Below are 20,153 nucleotides of genomic sequence, written 5' to 3' on the forward strand. Positions count from 1 at the left end.
GGTCTATGACCGGGAAAACCATCCTACGATGGCCGGGCTCCTGGAACTCCCGTTCCGCCGCGTCTTAACTGATACCCGCCTAACCCCTCTAAGGCTGGCCGGGCTCCTGGAACTCCCGGTCGGCCACAGGACAGCAGTACACCCGCTGACTTTACCCCTGGTTGCTCCAGCAGCCCTTTGCTCCAGAGCTCCGCTCTTTTGGGGATTGGTAGTCCCTAGGGAGGAAGAGATCGGAGGGGAGCTTCTTTGGAAACCATGGGTTTTGGACACCCCTAACCCCATAACTTCAACAGACTGTAACTCCGGTCCCCAGTAACAAATCATGCAGATTTTTCGGGCAGTGGTATCTGGGGACAGAGAGCTTTAAAATGACACCCTGGAAATGCCGCCGCTCCACCTGGATCACCCCGAAACCGCCACCCCTAGATACTGGGATTCTGTGGCTGCTATGGAGGTGCCGGTCAGTCTGGAGGGGCGGGAATGTCTGGAAAATTGTGGGATTGTCCAGAGTCTTATCAAGATGAGCTGTGTGTATAAAAGGAGTGTGTGTTTTCAATAAAATCAGTTCCTGTTTCACCTGAATGCTAGAATGTCTAGTTACTTGGGTGTGCTCCTGCTAAAGTCACTTTCCTAGGCTACATAGCAGCCTGTTCCAGGCAGAGGAAGGACCCTCTGTTAGAGCTAACCTAGTCTGGGTAGCCGGAGTCTGCCACAGGGTGGGACCCTGAATACTGATGCTGTCGGGCATCAGGGGTAGCTACAGGCTGTGGTCACTTGCCAGCTATATAGCTGCAGTCGGCAGGGAGGAAGCAGGACCCGTTTGGCGGAGCTACCCAGTCGGGGTAGCCGGGGTATCCGTCACATTGGCTGGCAAAGGTGGGATCTGCTTCTCCCACACGACTCCTGCTGACAGAGGAGAAGGGCCACAGTAGCCAGAAACTATAGAAGTCTAATTTCTAAGGAGAGTACAGGAGTTGCTGGCCCAGCATGATGGTCCTATTTACCAACAGGACGTGCTGGTACAGAGGGACCTGATCCGCTGGGACCTCTGGTGGGAGGCTCTTCAACAGGAGCAGAACAGTGGAAAGGTCCTACCCACGAATGACAAGAGGTTCCGGGCTCGGCGGATCATGAGAGTGCCTTTCCTGGGAAAACAGCCAAAGAAGGAATGGCTATCTGTTCTACATAGACTGATCCAGCAAGAGATGTGGGTGGAGGACGGCTATCAAACCCTCCAATGACTCGCTATGCAAGCGCAGCTATGGCTGGAGGATGGCTCCCCCACAGAGGGTTTTTGCTTCGGCGGCCCTGGTTTGCTATTTACAGAAAGGACAGAGGACGCACAGTTTGGGAGAGAGACGGACCAGGTCTAGAGGATATCTCTGGGCTCCAAGAGGAACTGCTGGATCTCTTGGAGGAATCCTGGCTACTAGACGATCTGGATTTTATAATTGACCAGGAAGAGGCACTGGTCAAGAAATACAAGAGGCTGCTAGATCTCATTAAGCAGCGTCTGGGGTGCAGCCCTTTGGGATTCATGGAGCTCGCTCGTGGGGGAGTGGCAACAAATAAAAAGGGAACCAGGGCTGCTGGATCCTGATCAGCTGTCTGGCTCTGAGCTTATGGTCTTGGACCAGGGGCCCACCCTAGCAGAAGCACTGGCAACAGGGCAGAGTGCCGCAGGCTTCTGCCCAGCCCCTGCAGCAGCTCTGGTAAACAAGGGAGAGGAGGTAGTCGTCCTTCCTCCCTTTACACAAAACCCCTTGCAGGGAGAAACTCTCCCCAGCGGCAGAACCCCTTCCTGGGAGTGGAGACAGTCGGTCTCTAACCTTAGTGGCAGAGCTGGGAGAGGAGACAGTCGGTCTCTCTCTCCAGCGGCAGAGCCAGGAGCAGGGAGAGGAGACATTCGGTCTCTCTCTCCAGCGGCAGAGCCAGGAGCAGGGAGAGGAGAAAGTCAGTCTCTCTCCCCAGTGGTAGAGCCATCCCCTGGGAGCGGAGGTAGTCGTCCTCCCTCCCCTTACACAGAATCCTTTCCTGGGAGAGGAGACAGTTGGTCTCTCTCCCCAGTGGCAGAGACAGGAGCAGGGAGAGGAGACAGTCTGTCTCTCTCCCCAGCGGCAGAGTCATCCCCTGGAAGCGGAGGTAGTCATCCTCCCTCCTCTTACACAGAAACCCTTGCAGGGAGAAACGGATGCCGATAACTCTTCCCAGTGGCAGAACCCCTTCCCGGGAGAGGAGACAGTCGGTCTCTCTCCCCAGCGGCAGAGCCAGGAGAGGAGACAGTCGGTCTCTCTCCCCAGTGGCAGAGCCATCCCCTGGGAGCGGAGGTAGTCGTCCTCCCTCCCCTTACACAGAATCCTTTCCTGGGAGAGGAGACAGTTGGTCTCTCTCCCCAGTGGGAGAGCCAGGAGCAGGGAGAGGAGATAGTTGGTCTCTCTCCCCAGCGGCAGAGCCATCCCCTGGAAGTGGAGGTAGTCATCCTCCCCCCCCTTATGCAGAACTCCTTCCTGGGAGAGGAGACAGTCAGTTTCTCTCCCCAGCGGCAGAGCCAGGAGCAGGGAGAGGAGACAGTCGGTCTCTCTCCCCAGTGGCAGAGCCATCCCCTGGGAGCGGAGATAGTCGTCCTCCCTCCCCTTACGCAGAACCCCTTCCCAGGGCAGGAGACAGTCTGTCTCCCTCCCCTGCGGCAGAGCAGTTTCCCATGGAGCGGAGGTAGCAGACCTCCCTCCCTAGCGGTAGATCTCCTTCTCGGGAGAAGAGACAGACGGTCTCTCCCCTCAGTAGCTTGGCAAGGTCTCTACCCAGTCTCTACCCAGGTCTCTCCAGGGGGGTAAACGCTCATGCAGTTGGTGCTACAAGTTTGGGCATCCGAATTTTGCCTGCCCCACTAAGGAGCAACTTCAACCTACAGTCTGGGGTGGGGATACAGCCGGGAAACTGGCACTGGCTTTGTTTGTGGATGGGTCAGCCGGTACTAAACAGAGTGTCACAGAGAGGGGCAGTGTGGCCATGGAACTTAAGGACACTGGAACTTGTGGGACAGCAATTGTTTGGGAGCCGGCCTTAGCAAACTTGTTCGGGACTTTGCATTATGCGACTATCCCTGCGCCCAGGGCGCAGGGTATAAACGCCAGCAGGAACCCCCCAGGGTGCCCCAAGCTAAGGAGAGATGGAATAACCTCTTCCAGCAACCGAGAAGTTGACCGAACTGGAGGGGGGGAGATGTCACGGATACTAGACAGCTAAGGCTACCACCCATCCCCCTACAACCTCACCCCTGTTGTTTCTCAGTGGTTTTGGGCTCCTCAAAGCAACCACAATCTCTGGAAGCTTTTGTTTGCTTTTTGTTAGCTTGCTTTTGTGTTCTAAACTTGTTAAGAGAAGAGCTGGTCTATGACCGTGAAAACCCTCCTAGGGCTGGCCAGGCTCCTGGAACTCCCGTTCGGCCGCCTCCCAACGGACACCCGCCTAACCCCTCTCAGGCTGGCCGGGCTCCTGGAACTCCCGGTCAGCCACAGGACAGCAGTACACCCGCTAACTTTAACCCTGGTCGCTCCAGCAGCCCTTTGCCCCAGAGCTCCGCTCTTTTGGGGATTGGTAGCCCCTAGGGAGGACAAAAGCTGAAATTATCAGAGGAGAGCTCCTTTGGGAACCGTGGGTTTCGGACACCCCTAACCCCATAACTTTAATGGACTGTAACTCCGGTCCCTAGTAATGAATCACGCTGATTTTTGGACTGTGGCATCTGGGGACCGAGAGTTTTAAAATGACACCCGCTCCACCGGGATCACCCCAAAACAGCCACCCCTAGGTACTGGGATTCTGTGGGACTGTGGCTGCTATGGAGGTGCCGGTCAGTCTGTAGTGGCAGGAAAATTGTGGGATTGTCCAGGGTCTTATCAAGATGAGCTGTGTGTATAAAAGGAGTGTGTGTTTTCAATAAAATCAGTTCCTGTTTCACCTGAATGCTAGTATGTCTAGTTATTTGGGTGGGCTCCTGCTAAAATCACTTTCCTGGGCTACATAGAGGACCCTCTGGCAGAGCTACCTAGTCTGGGTAGCCGGAGTCTGCAACAGGGTGGGACCCTGAATACTGGTGCTGTCGGGCATTAGGGGTGGATACAGGCTGTGGTCACTTGCCAGCTACATAGCTGCAGTTGGCAGGGAGGAAGCAGGACCCGTTTGGCAGAGCTACCCAGTCGGGGTAGCCATCGCAGTAATCTCTTGAGATTTCACTTAACTCTCATGAGATTTCATATTAAACTTCCTTAAACTGAAAAGGGAAATAATATGAGTGTGCACGAAAGCTCACTCCCTTAGCTGTCCCGGGACAGACATACTGATTTGCTGCTTAAAGTCCTTTGCTATGGGGTTTGAATACTTAGGACATTTTGAGGTAAAATATCTTTCTTTTTTACATAAAGATGTTCAGGTGATATTTTAAGTCAACTTTTTACAGCTATGCTGCATCATTTTCAAGTGTTTCAACATTTGGGTATCATGGCCCTTTAATGACTCGCAATGAATGAAACAAGTTAAAAAAATGGTTAGTTTTATTCATCCTTTTTGATTAGTTATTAAGGTGTTATTACTGCTAAGTAACTCTCTCCTAAGTTAACTGGTCCTTTAAAAAGGCTAAGAGCATTTACATCACAGCAGAGGGTCAAGTTTTTTTTAATATACAACATGAGGCTTATTGCTTGTGTGCACAAAGCATTTAGTTTTATTTTTTAGATTGTTGTATTTATACCACATATTCTTTACTTGTAATAAAGACCAGAATATCACTTTTATAAAAAATATATATAATATTCATTTTATATATAAAAAAACAGAATTTATGTTTACCTGATAAATTTCTTTCTCCTACGGTGTATCCGGTCCACGGCTTCATCATTACTTGTGGGATATTCTCAATCCCTACAGGAAGTGGCAAAGAGAGCACACAGCAAAGCTGTCCATATAGCTCCCCTCAGGCTCGCCCCCCCCCCCCCAGTCATTCGACCGACGTTTAGGAGAAAAAGGAGAACCATAGGGTGCAGTGGTGACTGTAGTTTATAAAAAATAAATTTAAACCTGACTAAAATGCCAGGGTGGGCCGTGGACCGGATACACCGTAGGAGAAAGAAATTTATCAGGTAAACATAAATTCTGTTTTCTCCTACATTGGTGTATCCGGTCCACGGCTTCATCCTTACTTGTGGGAACCAATACCAAAGCTTTAGGACACGGATGAAGGGAGGGAACAAGTCAGGTAACCTAAACGGAAGGCACCACTGCTTGCAAAACCTTTCTCCCAAAAATAGTGTCCGAAGAAGCAAAAGTATCGAATTTGTAAAATTTGGCAAATGTATGCAGTGAAGACCAAGTCGCTGCCTTACAGATCTGTTCAACAGAAGCCTCATTCTTGAAAGCCCAAGTGGAAGCCACAGCTCTAGTAGAGTGAGCTGTAATTCGTTCAGGAGGCTGCCTTCCAGCAGTCTCATAAGCCAACCGAATGATGCTTTTCAGCCAGAAAGACAAAGAGGTCGCAGTCGCCTTTTGACCTCTCCTCTTACCAGAATAGACGACAAACAAGGACGAAGTTTGTCTGAAATCTTTAGTTGCTTTTAGGTAAAACTTCAAAGCACGAACCACATCGAGATTGTGTAACAGACGTTCCTTGTTAGAAGCTGGGTTAGGACACAGAGAAGGAACAACTATTTCCTGGTTAATATTCTTATTGGAAACCACTTTTGGAAGAAAACCAGGTTTGGCACGTAAAACGACCTTATCTGTATGAAACACCAGATAGGGTGAATTACACTGCAAAGCAGACAATTCAGAAACTCTTCTAGCGGAAGAGATAGCAACCAAAAACAATACTTTCCAAGATAGTAACTTAATATCTATGGAATGTAGAGGTTCAAACGGAACCCCCTGAAGAACTGAAAGAACTAGATTTAGACTCCATGGAGGAGCCACAGGTCTGTAGACAGGCTTGATTCTGACTAAAGCCTGCACAAACTCCTGAACATCTGGCATTGCTGCCAGACGTTTGTGTAACAAAACAGACAGAGATGATATCTGTCCTTTTAAGGAACTAGCTGACAAACCTTTCTCCAATCCTTCTTGGAGAAAAGCTAAAATCCTTGGAATCCTAATCTTACTCCATGAGTAACCCTTGGATTCACACCAACAAAGATATTTCCGCCATATCTTATGGTAAATTTTCCTAGTGACAGGCTTTCTAGCCTGAATCAGGGTATCTATAACTGAATCCGAAAACCCACGCTTAACAAGAATCAAGCGTTCAATCTCCAAGCAGTCAGTTGCAGAGAGAATAGGTTTGGATGTACGAATGGACCTTGAATTAGAAGGTCCTGCCTCAAAGTTAGCTTCCATGGTGGAACCGATGACATATTCATCAGGTCTGCATACCAGGTCCTGCGTGGCCACGCAGGAGCTATCAGAATTACCGAAGCCTTCTCCTGTTTGATCCTGGCTACTAGCCGTGGGAGAAGAGAAAACGGTGGAAAGACATAAGCTAGATTGAACGACCAAGGCGCTGCTAAGGCATCTACCAGTGTCGCCTTGGGATCCCTGGACCTGGACCCGTAACATGGAACTTTTGAGTTCTGACGTGACGCCATCAGATCCAGATCCGGAATGCCCCATAGTTGAGTTAAATGGGCAAAAACCTCCGGGTGAAGTTCCCACTCCCCCGGATGGAAAGTCTGACGACTCAGATAATCCGCTTCCCAGTTGTCCACTCCTGGGATGTGAATTGCTGATAGATGGCAGGAGCGATCCTCTGCCCATTTGATGATCTTGGATACCTCTCTCATCGCCAGGGAACTCTTCGTTCCCCCCTGATGATTGATGTACGCTACAGTCGTCATGTTGTCCGACTGAAATCTGATGAATCTGGCCTCCGCTAGTTGAGGCCATGCCTGGAGCGCATTGAATATCGCTCTCAATTCCAATATGTTTATCGGGAGAAGAGATTCTTCCCGAGACCATAGACCCTGAGCCTTCAGGGACTCCCAGACCGCGCCCCAGCCCAAAAGACTGGCGTCGGTCGTGACGATGATCCACTCCGGTCTGCGGAAACTCATTCCCTGAGACAGGTGATCTAGAGACAGCCACCAGAGGAGTGAGTCTCTGGTTTTCTGGTCCATTTGAATCTGGGGAGACAAGTCTGCATAATCCCCATTCCACTGTTTGAGCATGCACAGTTGCAATGGTCTTAAATGAATTCGAGCAAAAGGAACCACGTCCATTGCCGCAACCATTAGTCCTATTACCTCCATGCACTGAGCTATGGAGGGCTGAGGAATGGATTGAAGAACTCGACAAGCGTTCAGAAGCTTTAACTTCCTGACCTCTGTCAGAAAGATCTTCATTTCTACTGAGTCTATTATTGTTCCCAAAAAGGGAACCCTTGTGGACGGGGACAGGGAACTTTTTTCTATGTTCACCTTCCACCCGTGAGATCTGAGAAAGGCTAGAACAATGTCTGTATGAGCCCTTGCTTTGGGAAGGGACGACGCTTGTATTAGAATGTTGTCTAGGTAAGGTGCTACTGTAATGCCCCTCGGCCTTAGCACCGCTAGAAGGGACCCTAGCACCTTTGTGAAAATTCTGGGAGCAGTGGCTAATCCGAACGGAAGAGCCACGAACTGGTAATGCTTGTCCAGAAAGGCGAACCTCAGGAACTGATGGTGATCTTTGTGGATAGGAATATGCAGGTACCCATCCTTTAAGTCCATGGTAGTCATGTATTGACCGTCCTGGATCGTTGGTAAAATTGTCCGAATGGTTTCCATTTTGAATGATGGAACTCTAAGGAATTTGTTTAGAATTTTTAAGTCCAGAATTGGCCTGAAAGTTCCTTCTTTTTTGGGAACTACAAACAGGTTTGAGTAAAAACACAGTCCTTGTTCCGCTGTTGGAACTGGGTGTATCACTCCCATCTTTAATAGGTCTTCTACGCAACGTAAGAATGCCTGTCTCTTTATCTGGTCTAAAGATAAGCGAGACATGTGGAACCTTCCCCTTGGAGGAAGGTCCTTGAACTCTAGAAGATACCCCTGAGAAACAATTTCTAGTGCCCAGGGGTCCGGAACATCTCTTGCCCAAGCCTGAGCAAAGAGAGAAAGTCTGCCCCCTACTAGATCCGGTCCCGGATCGGGGGCTACCCCTTCATGCTGTTTAACACCACATACTCTTTACCACCCCCGGGGAGATGCTACTAGTTAGAGCGGCAAAGAGAATGACTGGGGGGGCGGAGCCCGAGGGGAGCTATATGGACAGCTTTGCTGTGTGCTCTCTTTGCCACTTCCTGTAGGGATTGAGAATATCCCACAAGTAAGGATGAAGCCGTGGACCGGATACACCAATGTAGGAGAAATATATGTAAAATAAACTATATTAGTGAACATATGCGAATAAACATTTCTGGAATGTCTAGAAATTAATTGTTATCAAATGTATTATAATGTTGTAAAAATATTTAGTGCTCTTAAATTGATGTCCACATAACATTTCAGTAATAAAAACAGAATTTATGCTTACCTGATAAATTACTTTCTCCAACGGTGTGTCCGGTCCACGGCGTCATCCTTACTTGTGGGATATTCTCTTCCCCAACAGGAAATGGCAAAGAGCCCAGCAAAGCTGGTCACATGATCCCTCCTAGGCTCCACCTTCCCCAGTCATTCGACCGACGTAAAGGAGGAATATGCATAGGAGAAATCATATGATACCGTGGTGACTGTAGTTACAGAAAATAATTAATCAGACCTGATTAAAAAACCAGGGCGGGCCGTGGACCGGACACACCGTTGGAGAAAGTAATTTATCAGGTAAGCATAAATTCTGTTTTCTCCAACATAGGTGTGTCCGGTCCACGGCGTCATCCTTACTTGTGGGAACCAATACCAAAGCTTTAGGACACGGATGATGGGAGGGAGCAAATCAGGTCACCTAGATGGAAGGCACCACGGCTTGCAAAACCTTTCTCCCAAAAATAGCCTCAGAAGAAGCAAAAGTATCAAATTTGTAAAATTTGGTAAAAGTGTGCAGTGAAGACCAAGTCGCTGCCTTACATATCTGATCAACAGAAGCCTCGTTCTTGAAGGCCCATGTAGAAGCCACGGCCCTAGTGGAGTGAGCTGTGATTCTTTCAGGAGGCTGCCGTCCGGCAGTCTCATAAGCCAATCGGATGATGCTTTTAAGCCAAAAAGAGAGAGAGGTAGAAGTTGCTTTTTGACCTCTCCTTTTACCAGAATAAACAACAAACAAGGAAGAAGTTTGTCTGAAATCCTTTGTAGCCTCTAAATAGAATTTTAGAGCACGAACTACATCCAAATTGTGTAACAAACGTTCCTTCTTTGAAACTGGATTCGGACACAAAGAAGGCACGACTATCTCCTGGTTAATATTTTTGTTAGAAACAACTTTCGGAAGAAAACCAGGTTTAGTACGCAAAACCACCTTATCTGCATGGAACACCAGATAAGGAGGAGAACACTGCAGAGCAGATAACTCTGAAACTCTTCTAGCAGAAGAAATTGCAACCAAAAACAAAACTTTCCAAGATAATAACTTGATATCAACGGAATGTAGGGGTTCAAACGGAACCCCCTGAAGAACTGAAAGAACTAAATTGAGACTCCAAGGAGGAGTCAAAGGTTTGTAAACAGGCTTGATTCTAACCAGAGCCTGAACAAAAGCTTGAACATCTGGCACAGCCGCCAGCTTTTTGTGAAGTAAAACAGATAAAGCAGAAATCTGTCCCTTCAAAGAACTTGCAGATAATCCTTTCTCCAAACCTTCTTGAAGAAAGGATAGAATCTTAGGAATTTTTATCTTGTTCCATGGGAATCCTTTAGATTCACACCAACAGATATATTTTTTCCATATTTTATGGTAGATTTTTCTAGTTACAGGCTTTCTAGCCTGAACAAGAGTATCAATGACAGAATCTGAGAACCCTCGCTTTGATAAAATCAAGCGTTCAATCTCCAAGCAGTCAGTTGGAGTGAGGCCAGATTCGGATGTTCGAACGGACCTTGAACAAGAAGGTCCTGTCTCAAAGGTAGCTTCCATGGTGGAACCGATGACATATTCACCAGATCTGCATACCAAGTCCTGCGTGGCCACGCAGGAGCTATCAAGATCACCGATACCCTCTCCTGTTTGATCCTGGCTACCAGCCTGGGAATGAGAGGAAACGGTGGGAACACATAAGCTAGGTTGAAGGTCCAAGGTGCTACTAGTGCATCCACTAGAGTCGCCTTGGGATCCCTGGATCTGGACCCGTAGCAAGGAACCTTGAAGTTCTGACGAGACGCCATCAGATCCATGTCTGGAATGCCCCACAATTGAATTATTTGGGCAAAGATTTCCGGATGGAGTTCCCACTCCCCCGGATGAAATGTCTGACGACTCAGAAAATCCGCTTCCCAATTTTCCACTCCTGGGATGTGGATTGCAGACAAGTGGCAGGAGTGAGTCTCCGCCCATTGAATTATTTTGGTCACTTCTTCCATCGCCAGGGAACTCCTTGTTCCCCCCTGATGGTTGATATACGCAACAGTCGTCATGTTGTCTGATTGAAACCTTATGAATTTGGCCTTTGCTAGCTGAGGCCAAGCCTTGAGAGCATTGAATATCGCTCTCAGTTCCAGAATATTTATCGGGAGAAGAGATTCTTCCCGAGACCAAAGACCCTGAGCTTTCAGGGGTTCCCAGACCGCGCCCCAGCCCACCAGACTGGCGTCGGTCGTGACAATGACCCACTCTGGTCTGCGGAAGCTCATCCCTTGTGACAGGTTGTCCAGGGTCAGCCACCAACGGAGTGAATCTCTGGTCCTCTGATCTACTTGTATCGTCGGAGACAAGTCTGTATAATCCCCATTCCACTGTCTGAGCATGCACAGTTGTAATGGTCTTAGATTAATTCGCGCAAAAGGAACTATGTCCATTGCCGCGACCATCAAACCTATTACTTCCATGCACTGCGCTATGGAAGGAAGAAGAACAGAATGAAGTACTTGACAAGAGCTTAGAAGTTTTGATTTTCTGGCCTCTGTCAGAAAAATCCTCATTTCTAAGGAGTCTATTATTGTTCCCAAGAAGGGAACTCTTGTTGACGGGGATAGAGAACTTTTTTCTACGTTCACTTTCCACCCGTGAGATCTGAGAAAGGCCAGGACAATGTCCGTATGAGCCTTTGCTTGTGGCAGAGACGACGCTTGAATCAGTATGTCGTCCAAGTAAGGTACTACTGCAATGCCCCTTGGTCTTAGCACCGCTAGAAGGGACCCTAGTACCTTTGTGAAAATTCTTGGAGCAGTGGCTAATCCGAATGGAAGTGCCACAAACTGGTAATGCTTGTCCAGAAAGGCGAACCTTAGGAACCGATGATGTTCCTTGTGGATAGGAATATGTAGATACGCATCCTTTAAATCCACCGTGGTCATGAATTGACCTTCCTGGATGGTAGGAAGAATTGTCCGAATGGTTTCCATTTTGAACGATGGAACCCTGAGAAATTTGTTTAGGATCTTGAGATCTAAGATTGGTCTGAATGTTCCCTCTTTTTTGGGAACTATGAACAGATTGGAGTAGAATCCCATCCCTTGTTCTCCTAATGGAACAGGATGAATCACTCCCATTTTTAACAGGTCTTCTACACAATGTAAGAATGCCTGTCTTTTTATGTGGTCTGAAGACAATTGAGACCTGTGGAACCTTCCCCTTGGGGGTAGCTCCTTGAATTCCAGAAGATAACCTTGGGAGACTATTTCTAGCGCCCAAGGATCCAGAACATCTCTTGCCCAAGCCTGAGCGAAGAGAGAAAGTCTGCCCCCCACCAGATCCGGTCCCGGATCGGGGGCCAACAACTCATGCTGTCTTGGTAGCAGTGGCAGGTTTCTTGGCCTGCTTACCTTTGTTCCAGCCTTGCATTGGCCTCCAGGCTGGCTTGGTTTGAGAAGTATTACCTTCTTGCTTAGAGGATGTAGAACTTGAGGCTGGTCCGTTTCTGCGAAAGGGACGAAAATTTGGTTTATTTTTAGCCTTAAAAGACCTATCCTGAGGAAGGGCGTGGCCCTTTCCCCCAGTGATATCTGAAATAATCTCTTTCAAGTCAGGGCCAAACAGCGTTTTCCCCTTGAAAGGTATGTTAAGCAATTTGTTCTTGGAGGACGCATCCGCTGACCAAGACTTTAACCAAAGCGCTCTGCGCGCCACAATAGCAAACCCTGAATTTTTCGCCGCTAATCTAGCTAATTGCAAAGTGGCATCTAAAGTAAAAGAGTTAGCCAATTTAAGAGCGTGAACTCTGTCCATAATCTCCTCATAAGAAGATTCTTTATCGAGCGACTTTTCTAGTTCATCGAACCAGAAACACGCTGCTGTAGTGACAGGAACAATGCATGAAATTGGTTGTAGAAGGTAACCTTGCTGAACAAACATCTTTTTAAGCAAACCCTCTAATTTTTTATCCATAGGATCTTTGAAAGCACAACTATCTTCTATAGGGATAGTAGTGCGTTTGTTTAGAGTAGAAACCGCCCCCTCGACCTTGGGGACTGTCTGCCATAAGTCCTTTCTGGGGTCGACCATAGGAAACAATTTCTTAAATATAGGGGGAGGGACAAAAGGTATGCCGGGCCTTTCCCATTCTTTGTTTACAATATCCGCCACCCGCTTGGGTATAGGAAAAGCTTCGGGGGGCACCGGGACCTCTAGGAACTTGTCCATCTTACATAATTTCTCTGGAATGACCAAATTGTCACAATCATCCAGAGTAGACAACACCTCCTTAAGCAGAGCGCGGAGATGTTCCAATTTAAATTTGAATGTAATAACATCAGGTTCAGCTTGTTGAGAAATTTTCCCTGAATCTGAAATTTCTCCCTCAGACAAAACCTCCCTGGCCCCTTCAGACTGGTGTAGGGGCATGTCAGAACCATTATCATCAGCGTCCTCATGCTCTACAGTATTTTCTAAAACAGAGCAGTCGCGCTTTCGCTGATAAGTGGGCATTTTGGCTAAAATGTTTTTGATAGAATTATCCATTACAGCCGTTAATTGTTGCATAGTAAGGAGTATTGGCGCACTAGATGTACTAGGGGCCTCCTGTGTGGGCAAGACTGGCGTAGACGAAGGAGGGGATGATGCAGTACCATGCTTACTCCCCTCACTTGAGGAATCATCTTGGGCATCATTTTCTCTAAATTGTTTGTCACAAACATCACATCTATTTAAATGAGAAGGAACCTTGGCTTCCTCACATACAGAACATAGTCTATCTGATAGTTCAGACATGTTAAACAGGCATAAACTTGATAACAAAGTACAAAAAACGTTTTAAAATAAAACCGTTACTGTCACTTTAAATATTAAACTGAACACACTTTATTACTGAATATGTGAAAAAGTATTAAGGAATTGTTCAAAATTCACCAAAATTTCACCACAGTGTCTTAAAGCCTTAAAAGTATTGCACACCAAATTTGAAAGCTTTAACTCTTAAAATAACGGAACCGGAGCCGTTTTTATATTTAACCCCTATACAGTCCCTGGTATCTGCTTTGCTGAGACCCAACCAAGCCCAGAGGGGAATACGATACCAAATGACGCCTTCAGTAAGCTTTTTCTGTGTATCTGAGCTCCTCACACATGCATCTGCATGCCTTGCTTCCCAAAAACAACTGCGCATTAGTGGCGCGAAAATGAGGCTCTGCCTATGATTAGAGAAGGCCCCCAGTGAAAAAGGTGTCCAATACAGTGCCTGCCGTTTTTTTAACATAAATCCCAAGAATAAAATAACTCCTCAAAGCTATAAACTATTAAAAATGCTTATAAATTAATCGTTTTAGCCCAGAAAATGTCTACCAGTCTTTAAAGCCCTTGTGAAGCCCTTTATTCTTATTAATAAAAATGGCTTACCGGATCCCATAGGGAAAATGACAGCTTCCAGCATTACCAAGTCTTGTTAGAAGTGTGTCATACTTCAAGCAGCAAAGTCTGCACACTGTTTCCCCCAACTGAAGTTACTTCATCTCAACAGTCCTGTGTGGAAACAGCCATCGATTTTAGTAACGGTTGCTAAAATCATCTTCCTCTTACAAACAGAAATCTTCATCCTTTTTTCTGTTTCAGAGTAAATAGTACATACCAGCACTATTTTAAAATAACAAACTCTTGATTGAAGAATAAAAACTACATTTAACACCAAAAAACTCTTAACCATCTCCGTGGAGATGTTGCCTGTGCAACGGCAAAGAGAATGACTGGGGAAGGCGGAGCCTAGGAGGGATCATGTGACCAGCTTTGCTGGGCTCTTTGCCATTTCCTGTTGGGGAAGAGAATATCCCACAAGTAAGGATGACGCCGTGGACCGGACACACCTATGTTGGAGAAATGACTTCAGTCAGAAAACTACATTTTATAACTATTGCTTGTGTGCACAAAATAAACCAAGGTATGAGGTCTCAGACAGTTATCACTTTTAGTCTTTTTAAGAATCTAATTTGAAAATAAAATGTATGTTCCTTTGACGCAAATAAAATGTAAGTAAATGTTAGATATCTGACAAATTTCTACAAAACAAAGAGGCAGCCCAAAAATCCAGAAGCCAGTAATTTTGTAGTGGCTACATGATGACTTAACCCTTGATTTCCCAAAGGACTGAACACCAGTTTCAGGAAATCATGTATTATTTAGAAGAAAAATTAAAATGAGTACCTGGGTTGTAAATATAAAAGGTAAAACAATACTATATATCTAACATTTTTAAATGTACTTCTAATGCACACGTACCCTCTGCAGTGCGGTGTCATATGATAACTTAAGTCTTGCTAATGATCTATAGCACACAGCAAACAATAAATGTCACAGAAACATTGCTGGTACACAGTGTAAACTCGTCCATAGAGGCGCCTACCAACCAGTAAAAAGGAGACTTACTTACATGTTTAGGACTAAGCTAGCACAGTTGACAAATAACAAGGTAGTTCTTTGAAAAATGTGGTTATAATGCTATTTATGTTTGCACAATTGTATGAGAAACTTGTAGGTTACTTTAGTGGGAGTTCCACAGTCAGACACGACACACACATACACTCACCTGTACCCTGCGTCCCTCAGACACATCACACACATACACTCACATGTACCCTGCGTTCCACAGACAAGTCACACATGTACACTCACCTGTATTTACATTGTCACATATTTCCTGCTCTGCAGTTTCAGGCATATTACTTAGCCACTGATCTTCTGTTTGTTCCGTGTTACATGAAATCTTAGCATCTTTTACACCTGGAAAAAAAGGAAATTTATTCTTACCTAATAAAATTGTTTCTTTTAAGATACGATGAGTCCACGGATTTCATCCTTACTTGTGGGATATCGCCTCCTGGTCAGCAGGAGGAGGCAAAGAGCACCACAGCAGAGCTGTATATATAGCTCCTCCCTTCCCTCCCACTCCAGTCATTCGACTGAAGTTTGGAAGAGAAAGGAAAAGCCAAGGTGCAGAGGTGACTGAAGTTTAACAAAATTAAAGACCTGTCTCAGAAAAACAGGGTGGGCCGTGGACTCATCGTATCTTAAAAGAAACAAATTTATCAAGTAAGAATAAATTTCCTTTTCTTTTAAAAGATACGATGAGTCCACGGATTTCATCCTTACTTGTGGGATGCAATACCAAAGCTATAGTACACGGATGAAAAGGGAGGGACAAGACAGGGAACCTAAACGGAAGGCACCACTGCTTGAAGAACTTTTCTCCCAAAAACAGCCTCCGACGAGGCAAAAGTATCAAATATATAAAATTTGGAAAAAGTGTGAAGAGACGACCAAGTTGCAGCTTTGCAAATCTGTTCAACAGAAGCATCATTTTTGAATGCCCATGAGGAAGCCACAGCCCTAGTGGAATGAGCAGTAATTCGCTTAGGAGGCTGCTGTCCAGCAGTTTCATATGCAAAACGGATGATACTCTTCAGTCAAAATGAGAGAGAGGTAGCCGTAGCTTTTTGACCCCTACGGTTCCCAGAAAACACAACAAACAGGGAAGACGATTGACAAAAATCCTTATTTGCCTGTAAGTAAAACTTCAAAGCACGGACCACGTCCAAATTATGTAACAGCCGTTCCTTCTTAGAAGAAGGATTAGGACACAAGGAAGGAACGACAATTTCCTGATAAATATTCTTATTTGAAACAAACTTAGGAAGAAAACCGGGCTTGGTTCGTAACACCACCTTATCCGAATGGAAAATAAGATAAGGAGAATCACATTGTAATGCCGAAAGCTCAGATACTCTTCGAGCAGAAGAAATAGCAACCAAAAATAAAACTTTCCAAGATAATAACTTAATATCAATGGAATGCATAGGTTCAAACGGAACCCCCTGAAGAACTTTAAGAACTAAATTCAAACTCCAAGGAGGAGCAATTGGTCTGAATACAGGCCTGATTCTAGTCAGAGCCTGACAAAAAGATTGGACGTCTGGAACATCAGCCAGACGCTTGTGTAACAAATTAGACAAAGCAGAAATCTGTCCTTTTAAGGAACTTGCTGACAACCCTTTCTCCAAATCTTCTTGGATAAAAGACAAAATCCTGGGAATCCTAACCCTACTCCAAGAGTAGCCCTTGGATTCACACCAATAAAGATATTTACACCATATCTTATGGTAAATTTTCCTAGTAACAGGCTTACGTGCCTGAATCAATCTATCACCGAATCAGAAAACCCTCGCTTAGATAAAATTAAGCATTCAATCTCCAAGCAGTTAGCAGCAGAGAAACTAGATTTGGATGATGGAAGGTTCCCTGAATGAGAAGATCTTTCCTCAATGGAAGCTTCCATGGTGGCTGAGATGACATGTCCACCAGATCGGCATACCAAGTCCTGCGAGGCCATGCAGGAGCAATGAGGATCACTGATGCCCTCTCCTGTTTGACTCGAGCAATCACCCGGGGAAGGAGAGAAAATGGAGGGAACACATAAGCTAGGCTGAAAGACCAAGGCACTGCCAAGGCATCTATCAGCTCGGCCTGGGGATCCCTGGACCTGTATCTCAGAAGCTTGGCATTCTGACGAGATGCCATAAGATAAGGCCTGCCCCATCTGAGAATCAGGTTGGCAAATACCTCCGGATGGAGTTCCCATTCCCCCGGATGAAATGTCTGTCTGCTTAGAAAATCCGCTTCCCAGTTTTCCACACCTGGGATGTGGATCGCCGACCGATAAAAAGAGTGAGACTCCGCCCACTGAATTATCTTGGCTACTTCTGTCATCGCTAAGGAACTCCTTGTTTCTCCCTGATAATTGATGTAAGCTACAGTCATAATGTTGTCCGAATGGAATCTGATGAATTTGGCCGAAGCCAAATGAGGCCAAGCCTGAAGCACATTGAATATTGCTCTCAACTCTAGGATATTGATGGGAAGTAGAGACTCCGTTCGAGTCCATACACCCTGAGCCCTCAGGGAGTTCCAGACTGCTCCCCATCCTATCAGGCTGGCGTCCGTTGTCACTATCACCCATGAGGGTCTGCGAAAGCATGTCCCCTGGGATAGATGATCCAGCGACAACCACCATAGAAGAGAGTCCCTTGTCTCCTGATCTAGATTTATTTGAGGAGATAAATTTGAATAATCTCCACTGTCTGAGCATGCTCAGTTGCAGAGGTCTGAGATGAAAACGAGCAAACGGAATGATGTCCATTGCCGCTACCATCAATCCAATTGCCTCTGAAGGGTTCGGCATGTATTCAGAATCTTTAACTTTCTGACTTCCGTCAAAAAGATTTTCATGGATAGAGAGTCGATTAGAGTTCCCAAGAATGGAACCCTTGTCTGTGGAACTAGCAAACTCTTTTCCAGATTCACTTTCCACCCGTGAGTCCTCAGAAAGGACAGAACAATGTCGGTATGGGACTTTGTTGGTAAGACGATGCCTGGATCAGAATATCGTCCAGATAAGGCGCCACTGCAATGCCCCGCTGTCTTAGAACCGCCAGTAGAGACCCCAGAACCTTTGTGAAAATTCTGGGTGCCGTGGCCAGACTGAAAGGATGGGCCACAAACTGAAAATGTTTGTCCAAAAAGGCAAACCTCAGGAACTTGTGATGATCTCTGTGGATAGGAGACGCAGGGTCTCCTTCTGTCGCTCCTTTGAAGACTATACTGCTCTATGTGGCGTCTCTGCTCTATGTGGCGCCTCTGTTTTTCCTTTTTAGGTCTTCTGTGAATCGGTATTTGTGTAAAGAGAGCAGCCTTTCACTGACAATTACTGCACTCCCCTTCTGGTCTCAAGTGCACCTCCTGTGAGGATTCCTTTATCCTCTTTTGTTCATATTCTCTGTGGATAGGAACATGAAGATATGCATCCTTTACATCCACAGTAGTCATAAATTGACCCTCCTGGATCAATGGAAGAATGGTCCGAATAGTTTCCATCTTGAAGGATGGAACTCTGAGGAACTTGTTTAGACTTTTGAGGTCTAAAATAGGTCGGAACGTTCCCTCTTTTTTGGGAACTACAAAGAGATTTGAATAAAACCCCTGTCCCTGTATCGGAATGGGACATATTACTCCCATGGAAGAGAGGTCTCCTACATGGGGGCAGACTCTCTCTCTTTATCTGGTCTGCAGATAATCGAGAAAGAAGAAACCTTCCTCTGGGAGAAGAATTTCTGAACTCCAACTGATATCCCTGAGACACAATTTCCAGTGTCCAGTGATCCTGAACATTTCTTATCCAGGCCTGGACGAAGAGAGAGAGTCTGCCCCCGACAAGATCCGGTCCCGGATCGGGGGCCGACCCTTAATGCTGAGTTGGTAGCAGCAGCAGGCTTCTTGGACTATTTACCCTTGTTCCAAGACTGGTTGGGTCTCCAAGTGGACTTGGTTTGTGAATAATTCCCTTCCTGTTTAGCAGAAGAGGGAGATGACCCTTGCCTCCCGTTATGTCAGAAATAATTTCCTTCAAGTCAGGCCCAAACAGGGTCTTCCCCTTGTAAGGAATAGCCAAAAGCTTAGACTTGGATGACACATCCGCAGACCAAGACTTTAACCATAAAGCCCTACTGTCAGGGTTTTTTTCCCTGTTGTGTTTGCCATGTGCTGCTGGCAGCCATTTTACTCACCTCTCTTCCTGACTATGGTGAATTGTGGGGGATGCTGCTCACTTCCTGCACTTCCTTTTATGGCCAAACTGGTGTGCATCATCCATGTGAGACAGGATGCAGTCTCAGAATTGTGATGTCATCACTTATTATTTAAAGGGCCTCTATTCAGTATGCTTTGCCTTTGCATTGTCTCAGACCTGTTTGTGAGAGTTCCTGTGTATTACCTGGCTGCCTGACGTCCTTCCTGGTTCCTGATCCCTGGCTTGTTCCTGACTCTGCTGTTGTCCTTGTTCCTGATTCCGGCTCGTCTGACTACTTGCTTTGGCTCCTGGCTCGGCTCGTCTGACTACCAGCTCTGGTTTTGACTCCTGGCTTGTTATTTGACTTGTGGACTTTTTATTATTTTTTGCTATTAATAAAGGTGTGATTATTTTTGTACTTCTCGTCTCAGTCTGAATGCTGGCACCCTGACACCTACGTGCTAAGATGGCAAAGCCCGAACTCTTAGCCGCCAATTTAGTAATCTGCAGAGAAGCATCCGTAATAAACAAATTAGCTAACTTAAGAGCTTTAATCTGATCCTGTATCTCTTCCAAAGGAGTTTCTGTCTTAAGAGACTCTTCTAGAGCATCAAACCAATAAGGGGCCGCACTGGTCACTGTAACAATGCAGGACGCCGGTTGCAAAAGGAATCCCTGAAAGTTCCTTCTTTTTTGGGAACTACAAACAGGTTTGAGTAAAAACCCAGTCCTTGTTCCGCTGTTGGAACTGGGTGTATCACTCCCATCTTTAATAGGTCTTCTACGCAACGTAAGAATGCCTGTCTCTTTATCTGGTCTAAAGATAAGCGAGACATGTGGAACCTTCCCCTTGGAGGAAGGTCCTTGAACTCTAGAAGATACCCCTGAGAAACAATTTCTAGTGCCCAGGGGTCCGGAACATCTCTTGCCCAAGCCTGAGCAAAGAGAGAAAGTCTGCCCCCTACTAGATCCGGTCCCGGATCGGGGGCTACCCCTT

General features: G+C 46.2%; 1 protein-coding gene across 1 annotated transcript in view; it reads right to left on the reverse strand.

Moving 5' to 3' along the window:
• Positions 1-20,153, reverse strand: part of LOC128657947 (gastrula zinc finger protein XlCGF26.1-like) — a 220,209-nt gene that overhangs the window by 95,049 nt on the left and 105,007 nt on the right. The window contains exon 7 of the mRNA XM_053712372.1: positions 15,211-15,318. Coding sequence (XP_053568347.1) covers positions 15,211-15,318 — 108 coding nt within the window. The remainder of the gene's footprint in view (positions 1-15,210; positions 15,319-20,153) is intronic.

The sequence above is a fragment of the Bombina bombina genome, chromosome 4, assembly GCF_027579735.1.
Source record: "Bombina bombina isolate aBomBom1 chromosome 4, aBomBom1.pri, whole genome shotgun sequence".
NCBI classification, from domain to species: domain Eukaryota; kingdom Metazoa; phylum Chordata; class Amphibia; order Anura; family Bombinatoridae; genus Bombina; species Bombina bombina.